At 40.0% G+C, this 21,247-nt stretch overlaps 1 protein-coding gene across 10 annotated transcripts in view; it reads right to left on the minus strand.

The window, feature by feature from the left end:
• FAM172A (family with sequence similarity 172 member A) overlaps positions 1-21,247 on the minus strand; it is a 405,199-nt gene that overhangs the window by 119,858 nt on the left and 264,094 nt on the right. For 2 of the 10 annotated variants that reach the window (XM_027605622.2, XM_027605624.2), the window contains exons 8-10: positions 21,035-21,119; positions 14,049-14,122; positions 219-1,427 (exon numbers count right to left, since the gene is read on the minus strand). In XM_027605622.2, coding sequence (XP_027461423.2) covers positions 876-1,427; positions 14,049-14,122; positions 21,035-21,119 — 711 coding nt within the window. In that variant the 3' untranslated portion in view covers positions 219-875. The other 8 variants (XM_027605621.2, XM_027605620.2, XM_027605628.2 and 5 more) reach the window with 6 other exon arrangements.

Here is a 21,247-nt window from a genome sequence, read left to right on the forward strand (position 1 = left end):
GTGATATAGGATGAACCATCAGACAGGCCGCCAGGGAATGTTGACTCAACCATTGCAGATATTCTCTAAGTAGCCTATCTGGGTTCAAAAGAAAGTAACATCCCCAGGTAATAAACCAAACAGAGCTGAAAACCAGAGAAGTAAGCGGGAGCTGGGGCTGAGCTGGCGCTGTCCAGCATGCCAACCTCAGTAACAAAGGGATTCCAAATACAATGACTGTGGCAGTTAGGGGATACCTGGTGGGATTCCACAGGGTGGAGAGCTGGACTGAGACCTCCACTGGAAACTGGGCACTCTAAATGAGAAGGTGAATTAGAAAAGAAATGCATCTTTCAAGAAAGGGAGGAGAACAGAAAGCTCCTGTGTTTTAGCAAGGGCTCTCTCTGGGTAGGTTTTGTGAACTCCTGCCCTATCCCAACCTCAAACCTTTCCCCAGAGGTTACTATTATCTTGGAACCTGTGTTTATATTTACATAAAGTTCTGCTGGTTTTTGATAAAAAATGGTATACTTGAAATAATCTTCTGTGACTTGAGTTTTTCACTCACTATTGTGTTTATAAGAAAAAAATCCGTTTACTGATAACCACAAGGAATAACAGACACAATTAATTTCTGATTAATTAAACAAAGAGAGAGAAACAAAATATCTGAAACCATATATGTATTGTAATGTACCTTAAAACCAATGTTAGGTAAAAACAATGGAGTTAATAAACTTCAACTTCCCTCCCCCAAATTTCCTAAACTCCCAACTCATCCCTTAGGTATTCTTAACTTCTTTACACAGTGAATGGAACTCTTAATGTTCACAACCCTGAAATGAACCTTAGGAACCCATTTCTCCATTCAACCCTCCCCAGAAGGGCAAGGCCCCTCAGTTTGAAAGGCTGGGGTGGCCCTGAGCGGTGGCTGGGGCAAAGAGGGGGGTCCCTGCCACAGGGAAAGGGGTAGGGGAGTACACGGGTATAAAGTAGGGCTCTTCATAGTGGGGGGACTCAAAATGGAGCCCCGATGCCAGGGGAAAGCACACTGGTCCCCCTGGGAAAGGAGGCCCGGCTGCCCCCACTTCCTCTGGTGGGGAGAAATCAATGGTTGGCTGACCACCCATCTTGCTCCGGTTATAGAACCAAACTCGGACCAGTTCCTTCTGCAGTCGGAGCTGCCCAGCGATGCAGCTGATCTGCTGGGGTGTGGGCTTTGGGCACTGCAAGAAGAGTTGCTCCAGGTTGTTTCGGATGCGACTCTCCCTGCTTGCCCGTCTCTGCTTCCGAGCCTGCTGCAGGATCATCTCCATTTTGCATAAGCCCAGAAAGTTCTTGGTGTCCACTTCCTCCAGCCACATTTTCAGCAGTGGTCGCAACTTCCACATGTTGGTGAGGCTGAGCTGCTGGGACTCGAAGCGGCAGATGGTTGTCTGGCTAAGCACCTTTCCAAAAAGAGCCCCCAAGGTGAACCCCACGTCGGCCTGCGAGTACCCCAGGGCCATCCTCTTTTGCCTCAGCTCCTTGGCCAGCTGCTCCATCTCTTTCTCTACGTCCGAGATATCCTCTGGCAGCGCCAAACTCGGGGTGCACCGCAGGATGATGTAGGGCCTCGGGAAGGCGCCCTCCGAGGGGCTCCGGAACCAGGGCCCAGCCTCGCCAGCTCCGACCCTGGGCCTGTGGGGTGCCATACCGCTGTAGAATTTGTACGGCAGTGGACCCAGGGGCACCTCCCACCCCTCAGGGCCTGGGCTGACCCCCGGCCCGATCCCTGGCCGGACCATCAGCATGCCTGGAGCCGCCTGGGCACTCAACCAGAGCGGAGCGTCAACCCGCACAGGCATTGGCCCTCTGGGCCCGCCCCTACCACTGCCTGGCTGTGGGAAGAAGTTTGAGGGCCCGTGTCGGGCCATGGGGTAAGACCACACCCGAGCCGGGAGTCTGGTAGGAACTGATGGCTCTCGAGGCTTCAGAGCAGCTCCCCAGCCTTGCCCTCGAGCCCCGCCCCCCAGTGGGCAGAGATGGAGGTGCAGGTGAGAGAAACAGCCCAGGAGTGTGCAGGGGTGGGGAAATCTGGTAGACTTCCGGGTAATCCCTTGGGTCTCCAGGATTAAAGGAGTGGGCTTTGTACTTCTAAGGGTTCTGGGATCCTCTCCCAGAGGGGAACCTAAGCATTTTCTAAGAGCTCTTCAGAACTCTGGTATCTCATCCCTTTCCTCCACATTATCTGTGGAGAACCAGCCCCTTCTGGCTTCACAAATATTTATTGAACATCTATTATGCCAGGTATTGCTGGGACTACCCCTCAGTTCATTAACTGTCCCCTCACTGCTATCATTGTGGTCACAATACTGCCAATAACCTCCCTTTGCACATCTTCAGTTCCTGTGCCTTAAGAAACCTAAGCATCCCTAACTAAATTTCTTCTAGTGTCCATCAGTTTACTATCAGCTTCAACCCCCAGCCCCCAACCCCCTTGCTTTGCCAGATTGTACTCTCTCATCGGGGCTTTCTTGATTAATTTATGTCCTGTTCCCTCCCCCACTCCCAACCCTTCCAGGTGTTTGCTCTGCATCCCACCTCAGCTTCTTGGTCTAGTCTCCACATACAACAGAGACCTATGTGTTTCATCCTTCTCCCCCTCTGAAGACAGGTCTCAGAATGGGCCCCACCTGCTGTTCCCCATTGAAGATGCTTCCTTCAATACCTGATTCACCAATATCAGACTCCCCTATCCCTACCCCAGGCAGAGTTAGTTCCTGCTTCTGTGGTGCTCCCCTTGTACTTGGTATATGTTTTAATTGTAACATTTATCAGCAATTATTTATTTTATGTCTCCCTCCATCTAGAATATGAGGTACTTAAGGGCATGTAGGTGTTATAAAGCCTGTAACATAATAAAACCCTGATTGATATACTGTTCAATAAATGTTTGCTGAGGGCGCCTGGGTGGCTCAGTCATTAAGCGTCTGCCTTCGGCTCAGGTCATGATCTCAGGGTCCTGGGATCGAGCCCCGCATCGGGCTCCCTGCTCGGCAGGAAGCCTGCTTCTCCCTCTCCCCTTGCTTATGTTCCCTCTCTCGCTGTGTCTCTCTCTGTCAAATAAATAAATAAAATCTTTAAAAAAAAATAAATGTTTGCTGAATGAGTGAATGAATTCTCACCTTTACAATTCTGAAAGTACAGCACGTTTAGTTTCAGCTTAACAAGAAACTTGACCCTGCCAGAAGCCTCTCCATTCTTGCTCTCCTGTACTAGAACAAGGCCCTTAAACAGCTCTTACTAGATGGAGGTAGTAGTACTGTGAGACTAGACTCAACACAACACTACAGGTAACAAGGTTGTAGATGTGGCTTTGAAGCAATGGTAAAGGGAAAAAGAATCGGGAAGTCAGCTGCTATCTGGACAGGCTGTGTATGTGACTGTTGTCTGCATCTCTACTGTGGCCCCGGCTAGAACATGTGCTGGCAACAAGCAAGGTTCTTGTCTGTCTGGTTCCATGCTAGATCCTCACCACCCGGCACTCTATCTGGCACAGAGTAGGAAGTTAATCAATATTTGTTTGATGTTAAATAAATGAATCTGTGCAGCATTAATGATGAGAAGACTTCCATATTTGCTTTGAAGTAGGTTTCAAGAAGATAGTCTATAAAAAAGTTTACAATACACAAAATTTCACTTAAGAATAATTTTGCTGCTATCTATTCTTTCCAGGTATACTTATATGCTATTTTTTTTCAAAACTACAAAGCAACCAGTGTCTGCCAAACAGAATGAAAGGTGGATCACAAAGAAGAATAAAAGAGAGCAATTACATAAATTAAAGCCCACATATTGAAACCAGTCCATTTGCAAAAGAGAACCGCAGAGAAAAGGTTCATTAGTTGTCTAAAAACAATAGCTGAATAAAAATATTTTTAGTGAATTGGAAAAAAGTGAATTCAACTGAATTTGAGGAAAGATTATATTAACTGAGTTAAAACAGTAGCTAAACACATTTACTAAACTAAGAAGTAAAGCTATGTTAACTTGGTGGGTTTTAAAATTAACTTGTGTGCTCTCAATTAAGGCTTTCTCTGTACTTGGTCAGATTTCATCTGCCAACATGCCTATCGCCTGTTAATGCCTATGTGCTGTCACAAATAAAAGCCCATATTCTTAAGGGAAGTCTTGACATCTCCTTAAAAGTATATTTAATATGCTACGGAAATGGGGTGATAGCGAAAAAAAGCAGCAGCATAGTTGGTTGGAAGAGAAATAGAGATCAGAAGAAGGCAGGTGCTGGGAATGCCCAAGACAACCAGCACTGCTGGGGCTGGGGTGCTCAAAAGGCTAATCCATCACCTTCAGCAAATACAGAGACCTCTTAGTGAGCGATTAGATTACAATGTACGAAGCGGGCCAGTCTTATCCATAGGGAATTACAAAGTAAGGATAAGAAACACATGGTCCCAGGCTCCCATGTATTTATAATCTAAATGGGGAAGAAGAAAAACTGTCAGGAGAACAGGACAGCTACACTTGCTCAAAGAGAAGTTAACAGTTTTCTATTATTAGGATCTTGGAATTCAGAGAAGTGAACTTTCAAGCACAAATGCACAAAGCATCAGGGTTTATGTTATTAGGCTCTCCATAAGTATTCTCTATTCTAAGATGGCAAAACCAGCTGCCAAGATCCACTAATGGTAAAAAGCAGGAAATAGTGGGGGCGAAGTTAATTATAAACATTCTTGTAGGGTTTGCTTCAAGTTTCATCTCTTTGGAAACTTTTGCCCATACACTAGGGACCACAGTGCTCTCCCTCGGCCATGAACTTACTGCGTTTCCACTCACATAAATTGGTTGTTTTAAACAGTTAGCTGGAGCTTCATGTCTTAGCTCCCCCACCTAGGAGAGATGAAACCTCCTATGGACATTACAGAGACCCTTTATTTTGTACTCATGGGCCAAACGATGTGCTAACACATGAGCTATACGCAGTATTCTCAGTATGGTATGCACATAAAAACACCTGGATGTGAAGGAGATCTGGCTTTGACTCACACCATCCTGTTGACCAGTTATCTTATTGGCTAGGAAGGTGATCCTTGCTTCCTCATCTCTCCAAATGCATCTCTCCCAAAGCTGCTCATGATCCAGACAGAGGAGAGGGCTTTGTTTGAGAATATATGAGGAAGTTCATTTCTCCAGCAGAGGCTCCAAAAACAAAGCAAAGCAAGCTTTTTTGTATGTAATTAAATCAACAGTGTAGACCAGAAGATCTAAGAATGATGTACAAGTCAGGCAGAGAGGGCAAGGTAGACTAGATGGTGCTAATTTCATGTTTTTCCCCACTCTGCAGATGTCCTAATAACTTAGCACTGGTCCGGCATCAGGGTGTAAAGGCACTGTCACCTGAAGGGCAAGTGTAGGTCCCCAAGAACCACATTAGTCAAGGAGCAAGACAAAAGGCAAAGGCAGGAGACAAGATCCATACACCAGGCACTGGGAAGTTTCTCTCTGGGTCTAGGAAGCCAAGTCAAGCATCCAGGAAAACTATGGCAGCTGAATATAGTAAGAAAAGATGCCTCTCACTTCCAGGGAGAGAATCAGCACTACACTTTACAACAATTTAGTTCACAGAAAACTACCTCAAAATGCACTAAAATGATTAAACTGTTAATCTGTGTTTTAAGTAGAAAACTGTGTAAGACAAAGTGAGATATCTAAGATAAGTCAGGCAATTAAGAAAAAGGGTACCTGAAGGTAAAGGACAGAGATGAAGAACACTGAAATTGTAATAACATGGAAAAAGTTAACCAGATCAAGGTAGTCACTACAAAAAAATCACTTATTGCTCTATGAAATAAATTCACAAAATAGCTAATAGCACTGTTCTGTATAGGAGACAACAGAGGACAAGAACAGGATGAAAGGACAGCTCTTGGTGAATAACAGTAATGTGAGATGCTTTTACTCTTCTAAAACACGTAGAGAAAAACTAGAATGTGGTAGAGCTGCCAACACAGAATTTCTTTTCAGATTGAGAAGGACTTTTCTGGTGTTACTTCTTTTATTTAAAAAAATAATGACGCTGCTGTGATATAACTACTGTTTAGAAATAAAAGCTCATGACATGAATATAACACAACCACATAGCCAGACTACAAAGAGATTTTGTGTATTCAGGGAAAAAGCCTTCATTATATTTTGTAGAGCTGTGGTATTCATGAACTATGAACTTCCTGTGCTATAAAATAATATTAAATATAAAAATTCCACAGCCATCACCAGAAGCCTCAAAGATTTTTAAATGTCTGCATAAGGCAGGAAGAGCAATTGAGCTGAACAGGGCTGAGTTGAAAGGCACTCTGGTGATGACTCAGGTATATTCACAGATAGTCCCAGATAGATAAAGTGTAAAGGTTCTTGTTATGTCAAGCAGGATTTAAAAAAACTTTTTAGCTGAGTTTGCCCTTGTTACACAAGGAAAGCTTTAAGGATGTTCTTGCATTGATTATTCCAGTCACTGTCTTCTACATTCAAATTTGTACTCTGCTTACACTTTAGAGCAGGAGATACACAACTTGTTTAATGAAAAATTTTCCATTATACTGCACAGTAAAATACACCTAACAGAAATGACAGCTTATGACCAATGAAACCAGTAATTCAGGAGGTGACATGGCCTCAGAGAAGTAAATGAGGAATAGAATAGAATTTCTGTTTACAGGAGATAACTCCTTCAGGTGCTGTGAGAATTATTACTTTGTTAAAGAGATTTCAAATTAATTGATCTTGGTGCCAAGACATCACAAATTTGGGGCCTCTGTGAATTTCCCTGGAATCTTCTTAAGAAACTATGAGCTAAAGTAAGGCAAATAGAGACACTCATACCTTTTTGGGAAAAATGAACACTTATATTTAGTAACATGAAATGCAATAACGACCATGGAAAATTGCAAAGGTAGTACCAGACTTAAGATTTTATATACAAATTAAAAACTCCTTTTAGCATTTTATTACTTCATTTTTTTAAAGATTTATTTGAGAGACAGATAGCACATGGGAGGGGAGGAGGGAGAGGGAAAGAATCTTAAGCAGACTCCCTGCTGAGCAAGGAGTCTGATGCAGGGCTTGATCCCAGGACCCTGAGATCATGACCTGAGCCGAAATCGAGTTAGATGCTTAACAGACTAAGCCACCCAGGTGCCCCGCCTTTTAGCATTTTTTTTTTTAAAGATTTTATTTATTTGTCAGAGAGAGAGAGAGAGAGAGAGCGAGCGAGCAAGCACAGCAGGGGGAATGGCAGGCAGATGGAGAAGAAGGCCCCCTGCTTAGCAAGGAGCCCGATGTGGGACCCGATCCCAGGACCGTGGGATCATGACCCGAGCCAAAGGCAGATGCCTAACCAACTGAGCCACCCAGGCGCCCCTCCTTTTAGCATTATAAACCTGACAAAGTCCTTGGCTTTACACAGTGGGGTAGTAAGTCAGGTTATTAAAGTGAATCCTCTTGAAAGTCACCTCACTATGATTCCAAAGGTCTTAAAGAGAACCAACCAGGCCTCTCTTCTGAGCAAAAGACTCATGCCCAAATCCACATTTATTTGTCTAGAGTTCGTTGAAGCTCTCAGTAGCCCCTATGTGTGTGCAGATAATATCAGGCAGATGACGGTTTCACCTGCTGAGAGCCTCAGACTCTAGGAAGCAATTATGTCAAAGCAGCTATGAATGGAGAACTGAAAGCAAGATTTCAATTATCATTACGTATTAATGAAAATTTAACTATCTTTTTGAATGTTCAACTACACATTCACATGTTTCCAGAAGTACATAAAGGTATATAGCGAAAATGCACAGCATTTATTTTTAATAATGGCATCATTTCCAAGTGTTAATTTGGTTAACTTCCAGCTAGAATTTTACATTTTGCTTACATCAAATTTCTTGTAATAATTTAAATTCATTTTTTTTATGATTGACAAATGTAGATGAAACATAAGGAAGAAACCAATGAATTTAAAGAAGTTTCTCATAAGGATATGTTCTAGGGCAGGTGTCATTTTGAAAGGAAGATAATGTATTAAAAACCGATAGTCTTTCAGGGACAGCGTGGAAGAACAGAACATTAGCAGGAAGAATGAAAGGGAAAGGGTCAGCATGGAATTTTAGTAGATTTAGAAGAATGAAGAAATGAGGTTGATTGAAGAACAGGCAAACCGAGGATAAATACTGTATTTCTGTAGAAGATGCACTGGGAGGCTCTAGAAGTTAACCCTGTGATGAGACATGACTAGAATCAGGACTTAGTCTAGAAAACACAAAGACAGAAGCAGGAGAGAAATGAAAGTTTTTAATTCTCAAATATTGAAAAGCAATGAGCAATTTCTCTAAAACTACAGTACTTGATTTGCTGGATAAAATTATTTCTAATAATAATAATAATTATAGGAAGTCCTTGCTTTGCACAGTGTAAAATATTATAAAAATGACCATACAAGTTGAAACCATGTAAAGTGATCATGATAATCAATGGGGAAAACTATGGTTGTTTGATGACCTTTAAATTTTTTTTTTGTCAAAACATTAAAAATCCTCCTACTGCCTGCAAAAAATGAGTAGGGGAATGAAAAAAAGGTAAAACCAATTATATTTAGTACACTGTAATTTAAAACATTAGAAACATTGAGAATTAAAATGTTTTATTTCTTTGTAAAAAACCTACTAAAGTAGTTAGAATAGTGCTTGCCTTCCTTTCATATAACTTATGATACAGTTCAAGCAAATCTTTTCTCTGCCTTGGCTAATTTTCATGCTCCTAAGTTTGGATCAGCTTCCTTCGCACTTCCAATGTCGTGAAACATCTCTGAGAGTTCATTTCATGCGAAGTGTTTTTTGCTAGCGTCACTTCCTCCGGGACATTATCTTTTTCATTACAAGCACTTTACAATTTTACTTCCAGCATTCCGTTTCTTTGCTGCATTTTCATCTTTGTTGGCCAAGTCTCTCTTTTGATCATCCATTTTTATAAAACGGAAGAAGGTGCTGTCTGTGCATGAACTGGCTAACATATATGCAGTGACTGGTCAGTGAAAGATTTTGAAAGAAGTGATGTGATTGGCCGCTGATCATGATGTGCATCTGTTATTTACGTAGAGATTTGTACTTAATGCAATTATTCACAGTTAATACACTGTGGTAACTGAAATTTGAACTTTGTTTTTGGGGTGTATTTGGTGTTATTTAACTAAACTACGGTTACCAAAATTTTGGTATTGGGACCATACAAAGTGAAGACTGCCTGTATTTATTGAGTCCTAACTATATTCCAGGTACAATTTTAACAGTCCTATATGGATTATTTCACTTAATTCTGACCATAACCCCGTGAGATGGTACTAGCATTATCGCCATTTTATAGGCAGGGTGATTGTAGATCTTCATCTGATTATATTATAGAATTAATTCTCCTACATATTTGGGAGACTATAAACTACCCATAGTCATGATAAATCCAAAGCTTTTCCTCATAAATGGTGACTTACTACCATTAAAGAGTTTGAAATGACAACATATTCATTTGAAACATGTACCTGAAGTGAAAAGTCAGGGTCTCATACTAGCATGAAAGGAAGGTGGATAATTTCAGAAGATGCACTAACTCTTAGATAGCAGTGGGATACCAGTCAATAGAGGATGTCAGTGAACTAAGAGTTACTCTTGGGTCCTGAAGGAGTTCACCATATGTCCTTAATTTTCCTCTTTACCCTACCGATTTCAATGATCATCCTCTGTTTATGAACAAAGAGAATCTTTGCAACAAGCGGAAGACTTTTTGCTAGGAGACCATGAGCTCCTCGAGGGTCAAGAGTCACATCTAGCAATCTTTATACTGTTAGAGTGTAGACTAGTGCCTAGTACATACTAAGTGCTCAATAAATCTTTGTGGGATTAAAGAACAAATATTTACAGTTAGTTTCTTGCCTCAAAAGAACCAAGAATAACTCAAGTTTCTGGAAAGACATGAAGTTAGGCTCTAATTTTAGAGGAAACAAATTAATTAAAATTATTAATGCATTAATTGGTAAAAATAACTAAATTTGGGTTTTCTGAAATGTAAGTTTTACCACAAATGCTGATTTTATATGTTTGATATTGTTTCTGAAGAAAAGCAAAACCAAGTAACTCTGAGAGACTGTTCTTTCATAACACCAGCACTACAAAAGTCTACACTACGAAGGTTATGGAAGACTATACTTTTCACTATAAAATTCAAACCACGTATCATCTAGTTCCACAAGTAGCTTTCCCACTATTTCCCACTGTTTCCCAAATATTGATTATATTTATTTATTAATATACAGAGAGAGAGAGCATGAGCAGGGGGCGAGACAGAGGGAGAGGGAGAAGCAGGCTCCCTGCTGAGCCAGGAGCCCCATGTGGGGCTCGATCCCAGGACCCTGGGATCATGACCTGAGCTGAAGGCAGACGCCCAACCATCTGAGCCACCTAGGAATCCCTATTTTATTATTTTTTAAAGATTTTATTTATTTGACAGAGAGAGACACAGTGAGAGCAGGAACACAAGCAGGGGGAGTGGGAGAGAGAGAAGCAGGCTTCCCGCCGAGCAGGGAGCCCGATGCTGTGGGGCTTGATCTCAGGGCCCTGGGATCATGACCCGAGCCGAAGGCAGATGCCTAATGATCGAGCCACCCAGGCGCCCCAAAATTGGTTATATTTAATCACTTGTATGTGTGGCCTTAAATCACTAATTTCTTTTTAAAAGCTTAAACACTTTCCCCCTGGAAACTAAGCAGGAAAGGTATGGCTACTTTGCTACAAAATTAAAATGGAAAGAAGACCCTAAATTTCTTTGAAGGCAATTTATTAAAAGGAAATAAAAGTGAAAATCTGAAATCATTCATATTGCTTTTTAAAAATACCTGAAACATTTGCTAAAAATAAAAGGATCTCTAAGCCAACACTGATTTTAGGTGGTTATTAGAAATTTTTAATTTAGGGTCTCTTACAAAAGTCTCATTTATGAAATCATTGCTACACAAAGCTTAAAATAATGTTTCTGTTTCTTTGCCCATATTTTCAAAAAGTAACTTTTATCGTATTTTAGAAATTAAGAAATTGTGTAGTACAATTGAATTCTGTCAAGGATTGTGCCATGAGATTATTCAAAACATCTGTAAACTAGCTGGTGTAAGATTTCTTTATTTAGTGGTATAACATATTGAATACTTGGGGTGAGATACATATGACTGAAGGCGATATTAACAAACAATATGGACAGAAATACCATACTAATTCTCAAGGAATATTTAGATATCATATATCAGTTAAATCAATTCCAATACCTAAAGATTAAACTCATTGATCAAATAAATTATCTCTCAAAATTTATCATTAAACAGAACTATATTTATCATTAAGTAGAACTAAAAAGGACTATATTTTTAAAAATATGATGAAACAAAAACTTTAAAAAATATAATCCCTGCTTTTCAAGCACTTGAGAACAACTTGGGATTTTATTTTTATATTTATTTATTTATTTACAATTTGGGATTTTATAAACAGAAAATATTTGGCCTGTTTATGGTACCTAATGTTCACTTTGAATTTTCATCTTGGTACCAAAGAATATTTATTTTAGAGGTTCTGAATCACTTTTAGAAAGCAACAGACTTCTTCTGAAGAGTAATGTTTTTGGGGTGATTTTGCCAGCAGACAGATTTGTTATTGGTGACTTGATGTCCGTCTCTGACAAGACGGAGCAGACAAGGAGGGTGCAGATGGAAGCAGACGGGGAAAGCATGGGTAGGAGCAGAGACCGTGTGGCTTGAGGGAGGCACATATCTCACAGTGAAAGAGCAGTGAAGGTCAGTGGACCTAGGCAAACCACTCATGTCAGCCAGGGACAGGCAGACTGTGGGCTGGGGGAGATGTGATACTACAGGCTAGCAGACGAGTCTCCAGGTGGGGGAGACTGGGGAAGCCAGGGAGACACAGGAGACAAAACTGTAAGAAAAGAGTCATACATAGAGACTAAACCAGATGAGAGACAGAGAGTCACAGGTCAATATACAGACACAGAGAGAACCATCAAGAGCAGTGACCCAGACCGAACTGACAGAGGGAAGGAGAAACAGAGGACAAGTGAAGCACAGACAGCCGTAGGAAGGCAGATCAATATTTAATATATAGTAAAAAGGACGAACGTTTCTGTCTTAGGGGCCACTGCTCCCCAAATTACTTTTCCAACAATTAGGGACATAGCATTAAAAGCCATGAGACACTGCTTTAGGGATAGTAAAAGTAATAACTCTTGCAAATTAACTCATAATATGTAATTTTCAAGTAGAAATACAAATTCATATTATTTGATTACCCCAAAGTATTCCAAAAATAATTATATTTTTTATCTTTAAAGGGAAGAGTTATCTCAGTAAAAGGAGAGTTGCCACCTTTAGTGCCAAATTCTTCGAAGGATTTTTCACAAATTGGTTCAGAAAGCTGTAAAAAACATGGTGGCTATTTTTAATTTTTTTTTAAAGTGAGATTTCTGAAGTGAAACTAGTTATATTCACTGTGATTACTGGAAAACTGAAAGAATCAAAATCAGAGGAAAATATTGGATCTGATTAAGTATATATAATCAAGGCAAATATTGGTGATCTGTATAAATATATAAATAGATTATTTTAAATGATTCTTTAATCAGTTATTTCCCCAGAGTTCCTGATTCTAGCTAATTAGAATGAATGATTCACTAAAAACACAAGAATTTCTGGTGGTCAACTTTTAAATACTCATCCCTTACATTAACTAATAATTGTAAGGTAGCCTAGAACAATGAACAGGGAAACTAACTGATGAGTAACAGCTACAAGGCCAATTCTACAGTAATGAACAAAAACTGCCTGAAAAGTGCTAGTTAATGAAAGCATCACTTAAAGCATTAGAATATATAATCTTTGAATGGAAAGAGGAATGCTGTAGCTCTTGAGCAGTCCATGCAGTGAAAAAATGGTACAGTATCATATATGCTAATATACCTTGAATTCAAGATCTGTTTACAAAGGTGAAATGTAGATTTTCAATTACCTAATTAATTTGAGCTGTGTCTAAAAACATATTAGACAACTCAGCTTGTCTACACATTCTGAATGACACCACATCTAGAAGCAATTACTGTTGATTTCTCATTTCTATCTTTAGAAGCAAGTGATTATTCACTAACAAAGAAGAGATATAACTCCTTAGTGTCATTTCCTCAAGATATATTTTCGGCAATAAATCAAAGTAAATACTTAGCAAATATTCAGTAGTTCAGTCAGTGTAAATAGTTAATCTGCACTGGTTAAGCAAAGTAAAATTAGGGTTATGTTAGCAGGTTGTCTACAATTCAAATTCACCTAGAAATTACTAATTTTCCACTTTCTGTTCTGGTGGGGAAGTGGGGCTTGAGAGGTACTCGTTATCAACAGCTCCTTTCTACATCCAAACTAAGATGAGGTCATCTAAATATTGTAAGTTTTCAAGTTTAATTCTTCACCCCTAAGACACATATGTTGTTTTCCTTTTTCTTCTTCTTTTTAACACTTCTGCTGTTATCTTTCCAATTTTGAGGTGCCCAGATTTACATCAAATGTTCTAGGTAAAGTGAAATATTAGAGAAAAGCCTGTCTCAAGCTGTGACAAGGACAAGGAGAAATGAGATGGATACAAGTTCTGGCAGGATTAAGTTGACAGGCACCGCACCTCTAGACTACACAGATTTAGTGAATCTAGGTTCAGATAGTTCCTTCATGGTAGGTGGCAAAATGAAGCTATGAGGAGGCAGAGCCTTCCATCCTGTGTGCCTGGTGCAAAGTGGTCACAGGTATGTCAATATACTGATCCCTTTACCCTTCAGGTCAGCCAGGGGTAGCTCTGTCCTTTCACCTCTGGACATAAACAACCTTGCCTGTGAACCCCAGGGCACCATATATATGTTATATTTTTCTGTATGGGTAGCTCAAGGAAGAGTGGAATACCTTAATAACTTGCTTGTCACCTATGCTTTATGCTTACCATAAATCCTGGAGGACTCGTAAAATGGATCTGACCATGAGGCAAGGTTTTCAAGGACCCAGAACAAGAGACTGCTGGGAGAGAAAAAGGGTGCAGCTCTCAGAACTCAGCAGGTAGCCTGGAGTTAAGGAAAGATCTCTAAAGTCAGATGGGCAAGTATTGTCTTTATTAGTGGGAGGTGGTAGGAGATCAGGACTAGAAAGAATGTCCCAGAAATGTCATCTCAGTGAGGCTCTCCATGGCCACTCCTTTAAAAATGCAAATCCTCCCCTCCACATATTTCAGGTCTTCTCTTCCTGCTTTCTATTTCTCCTACCAGTTCCCACAATCGTAAACTTTCCTTATTTACCTTGTTCATTATTTGTCTCCCCTCATAGAACGTAAGCTCCATAAAGGACCTTTATGTGTTGTAATTCATTGCTATGTCCCTGGCACCTGGCACAATGTCTAGTCCCCGGTAAATTCCTGTTGAATGAATACATGCAGACTGGATGCACACACCCACAGAGGCATGTAAGGCGCACATTTGGAGGGGGTTGAAAGGATATGAGCCTTAGCAGTAGTACTTACCCAAAACTAGCCTCAGATAGAAAAATCTGGCAAAGAGCAGCCTGTCAGTCACATGCCAGCCAAAGCAAGCTGTGTCCAGACTTTTAAGAAGTCAGAAGACAGCAGTGCTCTGTAACCTTCTCTGTTTTCAAACATTTATGTTTTGCTTTCCTTTCACCCTGGGGGAATGCCTCCTCACACACAGCCAAAAATTATATTAGCTATTTTTGAGGAGGAGCACGCCACACAAGATCATTTCTAATTTCATCCTTACTGCTACCCCATGCCTCTTTTAGCTATATTGCATCATACTTCTATGTCCCACTTTGCATTTTTCTTCCTACTATTAGTTTTCCTTTTGCTTTCTTCACTGTATTTTCTCTCTTTCTGTGTCTCTGGTTTCCTTGTAGTATTTTGTGACCCTTATCAGTGTCACAGAGAATGTAGGAAAGTATGAAAAACGAAGTTATTTGTTGCTTAAAAATAGAAACAGGGAAATGGAAGGGGCAGTATGTCTGCAAATGCTTTTTCATTCCCATACAATTAAAACAATAGTTTTAAAATAAATGATAGCCCTAAATTCTGAAATGATTAGTGAGAATATACAGTACCACATTAGGTTTTTACAATGCCTTCTTTCTGATGAACTCAAAATGGCCTTCAGATAGTACAAAAACTGTTCTCATAACATTTCTACAAGGTAACTGAGGCAGGTATTTGCTGTTGCCATTTTATAACCAATATACAAACAACACAGAATGTGGGCTATACAATAAACATAGGTCCTACTAATCTATTAACTAATTCTTTGAATAACAGTGTTTTTAACGGGCTGATTTTACTGGTAAGAAACAGCATCAACAGAATGAAGCGGGGCAAATAGTCACCTGACAGGGATTCAAGGTCCCTCAAATACCCACCATTCACTATATGTTAAGATAATTAAAAAGTCAGATTTTGAGTATAGGGTACAACACTGCCAACTTCTAAGTGTGGAGTTGTCAAGTATTACATCTGCTTTTAAAAGAAAAATAAAAATGACATGACTGCCCTGATAATAATTATCAATGATATTTTAAATATAATTTAAAAAATTTATTGTACCTGTTTTAAAAATATATATATTCATAGATAAATAACATTGATAAAATTAAGCTATTATGAGCAACAGATCTATTTTTTTAATAAAGGGAAACATGTTTAGTAATGAAAGAAAAATACAGTATTAAAATAGTATGTATTTTTATAGGCAATTTCACTACTACGACCATGAGACTTTAGTCAAAAAATAAAAGCAGATCATAACTTAAGAAAAACGTTATAAATTAGAAAGCTGGAAAAAAAGGCTTCACTAAATTGAACATAGAGTCTGGATATCCATCACTAACTTGTGCTCAGAGAATTATAGACGTTTCAAAGGTATTTCACACCATGCTTTGGTTATTTCCATTTGAACTTCCTGCCATCACATCCACTGCCATCACCTCAATTAAATAGGTCATAGAACAGTTTCCTCCTCTCTCGCCCTTAACTGGTTTCCCCCTCCGTCCCCTAATATTTCTGGTAATGTTTTCATAATCTCAGTTACTTTTCACTCCAGTTTGTTTTTTCCCTTTGCCTTAGCCTCCATGTCGCCTTAGCCTCCATGTCCAATCTAGTGGCAGACAGGGAGTGCAGATTCTTCCAGAGTCCTATTTCTCTTCACTTCCCTTTCCTCTCCATTCCCACTGCCATCCACCCCATATACTTGCTTCATCATCACAGCCTGCTGAGTCTGCTGCCTCCAGCTCCTTGCTCCTCTCTTTTATCCGTTTATTAATTTTCAAAATCCCATTTTGATCATGCCATACCCCTTATTCAACATTTTTAAAGAACTCTTTGCAAGAGATCACTGATTTTGATTGAAAAACTGTTAAGTTTTTATATGGAAAATGCTGGCGGTGCTGCCCCCAACTCTTTTCTCATTTGATGCAACCTAATGACACCAGGTTCAAAGGGAGGAACCTACCACTAGCAAAGGTCCAGGTAACAGTTCTTTTCTTCTTTAAATTTTTTTTTGGAAAAAAGATAGTCATGAGAAGCTACTATTCACTGCTACATTCCCAACTTCCAGAGTAGTACCTGGAACATAATGTAAGTGATCAATACATATATGAGAAACAAATGGATATACGCTGGGGAGTGTATGTGAAATCTCCTTCTGATTTAAGCCAAATTTGTTGGAATAAAAACCCACAGGGAATAGAAGGTTGCAGGGAGCAGCAAATTCTGTCCTAAGAAAAACTGGTCAGTGAAGAGCTGAAGAGTAAGAAGACTTAGTGATCAATTGATATAGTGATCAAATGTGATAAAGAAGAAACTTAATAACTTGTCTCTGATATAATGTACAGCAAAGTCTAATGAGGCAGTCAGGGAAGTAGGCTAGGAATGAATCGTCTTCGATGAACTTTTTAGTGCCTTTTTAGAAAGTTGCTCTTAAATCCTCAGGTATCAGGGCAAAGATGAGCCTTACAAGACTTTAGCCTCAAAAAAGTTAAGGCCATTTCTACTTAGGCTTCAGCAACTACAAAAGTTCACATTTAAACCTGCTGTATTACTTATTTACTGCCGTGGAATAAATAACCCCCAAGCCGGGCAGCTTAAAACAATACACACTTAGCACTCGCATATCCTCTGGGTTAGGAATCTGAGTGTGGCTTAACTAAGTGACTGGCTTAGGGTCTCACGATCATCAAGGTGTTGGCTAGGGTTGCAGTTATTTCAAGGCTGATCTGGGAGAAGATCCTCTTCCAAGGTCACGCACGGGGCTGTGGACAGGCCTCAGGTACTCACTGACTCTTGGCCAGAGACACCAGTTCCTTGCCACGTGGGCCTTTGCACAGAGCACCTCACCCAGCACAGAGCTGGCTTCCATCAGAGAGAGCAAGTGAGAGGATGAAAAAGAGCCTGAGGTCTGCCAACATTCATTGGTCTTACCATATTCCCCATTATCCTTAAGCAGTGGGCTTCATAAAGTGGTGAAGTAACTTTCTGAAGACTCAGTTATGGTGCCTGCTTAGGTGACAACACCCTGTGGGGCTGAGATAATGTACTCCAGGGTGTGGTATGTACCCTAAATCAGCATTTAATACATGTGATATTTCTCCCAGGCCTGGGAATGAAGGGATGGAAATGGGACTGGCTTCTCTTCTTACTACCCTCAGTGACCTACTAACAAAACTGTTGCCTCCCATTCCTACGATTTTAGGCTCTGTTGATCTAAAGGTCTTAGTTCTATAGGAAGGAAGGCTTCTATTAAGTGACACAACAATGATTCCATTGAGCTCAAAACTGAGCTCATCTTGCCACTTTGGGCTCCTTATACCGCCAAATTAACAAGGAATGGAATAGTGTTACTATATTGGCTGGGGTGATTGATCCTGATAACTAAGGATAAGTGAGTTGCTACTACACAATGGGGATAAAGAGGAGTGTGTCTGCATTGCAGGAAATCATCGAAGACACCTGTTAGTACTTCCTGTGATTAATGTCAATAGAAAACTACAACCTACTCTAACTCAGGAAGGATAGCTAATGGCCCAACTGCTTCAGGAATGTAGGTATGGGTCAGCCTACCAGGCAAGAACTATGACCAGTTGAGGTGCTTGTTAAGAACAAAGGGAATATAGAATGAAGGTAGTTACAAATACCAGCTACAACTACATGGCCAGTTACAAAAATGAGCAATGTAATAGCTCTGGGTATTTCTTCCTTATTTTGATTTGAATATATATATTAAATTATTTTTGTTTTCCTCTCCTCTCTTATTTCTTTATCATCTCATGTAATATGTATCAACAGTAATTAGCTTTATTTCTCAGTATTTAAATTATAGGATACAAAAGGTGAGAGGAATGGACATAAGCCAAGAACAATAAAGGGGCTTTGTATCAGTTTTTTCTTTTTACAGATTTTCTTTATTTATTCATGAGAGACAGAGAGAGAGAGCGAGAGAGAGAGGCAGGCAGAGGCAGAGGGAGAAGCAGGCTCCCCACAGAGCGGGGAGCCCGATGTGGGGCTTGATCCCAGCACCTGGGGATCATGACCCCAGCTGAAGGCATCCGCTTAACCAACTGAGCCACCCAGGCGCCTGCTTTGTATCCTTTTCTGAGGAAAGGGTTAGTGTGTTTTCATTTGTACATGGGATAGTTGTATCACATGAGGTAGAAGCCTGACTTCATTAATGTCTTTATTTGTAGACTAAGTTTGGTTTAAGGTGATGTATGTAACTGCCAAGTTGAGAAGGGGTGAACTGTGGAGGCTCTGTAATGTCTCAGTTTGCCTAGTTTGAACTACATTTCCCAGAATTCTTTTTCAAGCCATGTGTTTCTGATTAGTATGATACATAAAGGAAATTTCTGTGGGACATGTGGAGGGCTAAAGTAAAGCAGTAGCTATTTCTAGGTCATGCACGCTGTTGTTTATCTGCTAGCTCATCTGGTGGCATGAGGCAGTGGCCAGGACTGCACTTGTTCCACCATCCCCTGAATTCCCCTTCAGCATCTCTGACTCCTGGGCCAGGTATGTGTGTGGTTAACTCCATGACAAAGGACACTGGCTTCTATAGGACATCCACACCACCAAGGACAGAAGCAAAAAGAACGGACATGAGTTTAAGTCCATCCTCACGGGCTCCAGTTTATGTTCATGGGGTCTAATTCATTCATCTGTCTCCCCCTAACAAATGTCTGCTCGGTAGTTCCAAACTCCAGCATTCTTACAAAGCCTGCTTCACTAGCTCTGGTCAAATCCCAGGTCAAATCCTTTTAACAAATCCTTTACTATATATAGTCAATCCTCTTACTTAGAGATTCCATATTTGTGAATTCACCTACTTACTAAAATTTATTTGTAACCCCCAAAATGAATACTCAGGATGCTTTTTGTGGTCATTTATAGATAAGCACATGTGCAGAGTGGTGAAAAATTGGAGTTGCCTAACATGCATTCCTAACTAAGGTCAAATAAGGCCATGCTTTACCTTCTTGTTTCTGTTCTCACACTGTAAACAAGTGTCCTTTTCGCAGACTATTTAGTGCCATGTTTTTCACATTTTTTTTTTTTTTTTTTTGGTGATATCACTGTTTGAAATGGCCCCCAAGTGTAGTGCTGAAGCGTCGTCTAGTGTACCTAAGCACTAAGCACTAGTGTTCCTAAGAAAACTGTGATGTGTCTTACGGAGAAAATAAATGTGTTAGACAAGCTTCATTCAGGCATGAATTACAGTGCTGTTGGCTGTGAGTTCAATGTTAGTGAATCAACAATGTACATTAAATAAGGTGTCTTTAAATAGAGACGTTCAGTTCATAAAGCAAGGTTGTATATTGGTTGATTGATGAAAAGTTTAGCTATAATGATAGTAAAGCTGAGTTGAAGTTTAGGTATTAGTGATAAAGAAATATAGTTATAATAATTGTTCTTTACCTAGTATTTGAACTGTTCTCCAAATTATTTCCTTCAAATACGTAGACATGTCTGCAACTCCAAATGCTTAGTGATCAACTATCTCCTATGATTTTTCTATGGAGTAGTTCACATTCAAAACTTCTGCTCATTCTCTGACAGCTCTGGGCAAAGCAAGCCCATTTCTGTTCTGCAGCCATAAGCAGATACCGCTACTCATTTTGTGCTTACCGTCCGAACTGGTTGGGAATTGTGAAAGCCAAAACCAGAAAGCAAGCAAAAATGGCACTCTTCTTCTCTAGAGACCAGAGACTGAAGTACAATCCACAGGATGGAAAGCCCCTCCAACCTTCAGCTGGCTTCCTAAGCCCGCCTGTTTCCTGAGGTACTTCCCCTCCACCTCTTTCAAGAGGCAGGGCCATCTTGCCTTTGTTTCCCGTGAACGTTTTCAGATCCATTCCAGCCCTTATTCCTTACATTGCTCTGTTTCTTTTGCCTAAAATGTCATCCTGCACATCTTTCTGTAATCCACATTCTACTGAATGCACAAGGTCCAGCCAAAATCTTCTGTGTGAAAAATTTTTCTAAAGACTCTAGGCCACTCCCTCTCTGAACTCACAGCCTTGACTGCCTGTTGTATCCTTGAGTTGATATTCAATGCGAGACAAATTTTCAGAAATCCTGCTTAGCTACCCAGTTCTTGTCTTAATCAACTTTTTATTTATGTACATCTTGTCTCCCGAAGCTTTAGCAGCAAATGTCTATATTATTCTCAAATTGCTTCACCTATTCATCTTCAGTGAATGTGTTAGTTACTATTTTCAGTCACTCAACAAATTTCTGGTAGTGGATCAGACCCATGCCGTATGTTACCAATAATTCATTCAAAGATTCAAGGCAGAACAACATGCTTAATTCACAAAATAGAATTTCACATATCATTACCATGTTTTTTCACCCTAAAAAAACCCATACATCTCTCATCAAACACATACCTGCTGAGACTCGGGGACAATCGGGCAGCATGGACTCCACTGAAGTGTCTAATGGTTCTGAGCTAGAGACCCAATTACAACAATTCTGCAATGCAATAGAGACAATTTTCTGTTGAACTATTTTTAAACCAAGACAAACTTTTTAGGCAGCAGAGATTAATTTATCCTATATAATCAACCACTAGAAGTATATCCAATTTATTTTTCTTGCAC

The sequence above is a fragment of the Zalophus californianus genome, chromosome 5, assembly GCF_009762305.2.
Source record: "Zalophus californianus isolate mZalCal1 chromosome 5, mZalCal1.pri.v2, whole genome shotgun sequence".
Taxonomy (NCBI): Eukaryota; Metazoa; Chordata; class Mammalia; order Carnivora; family Otariidae; genus Zalophus; species Zalophus californianus.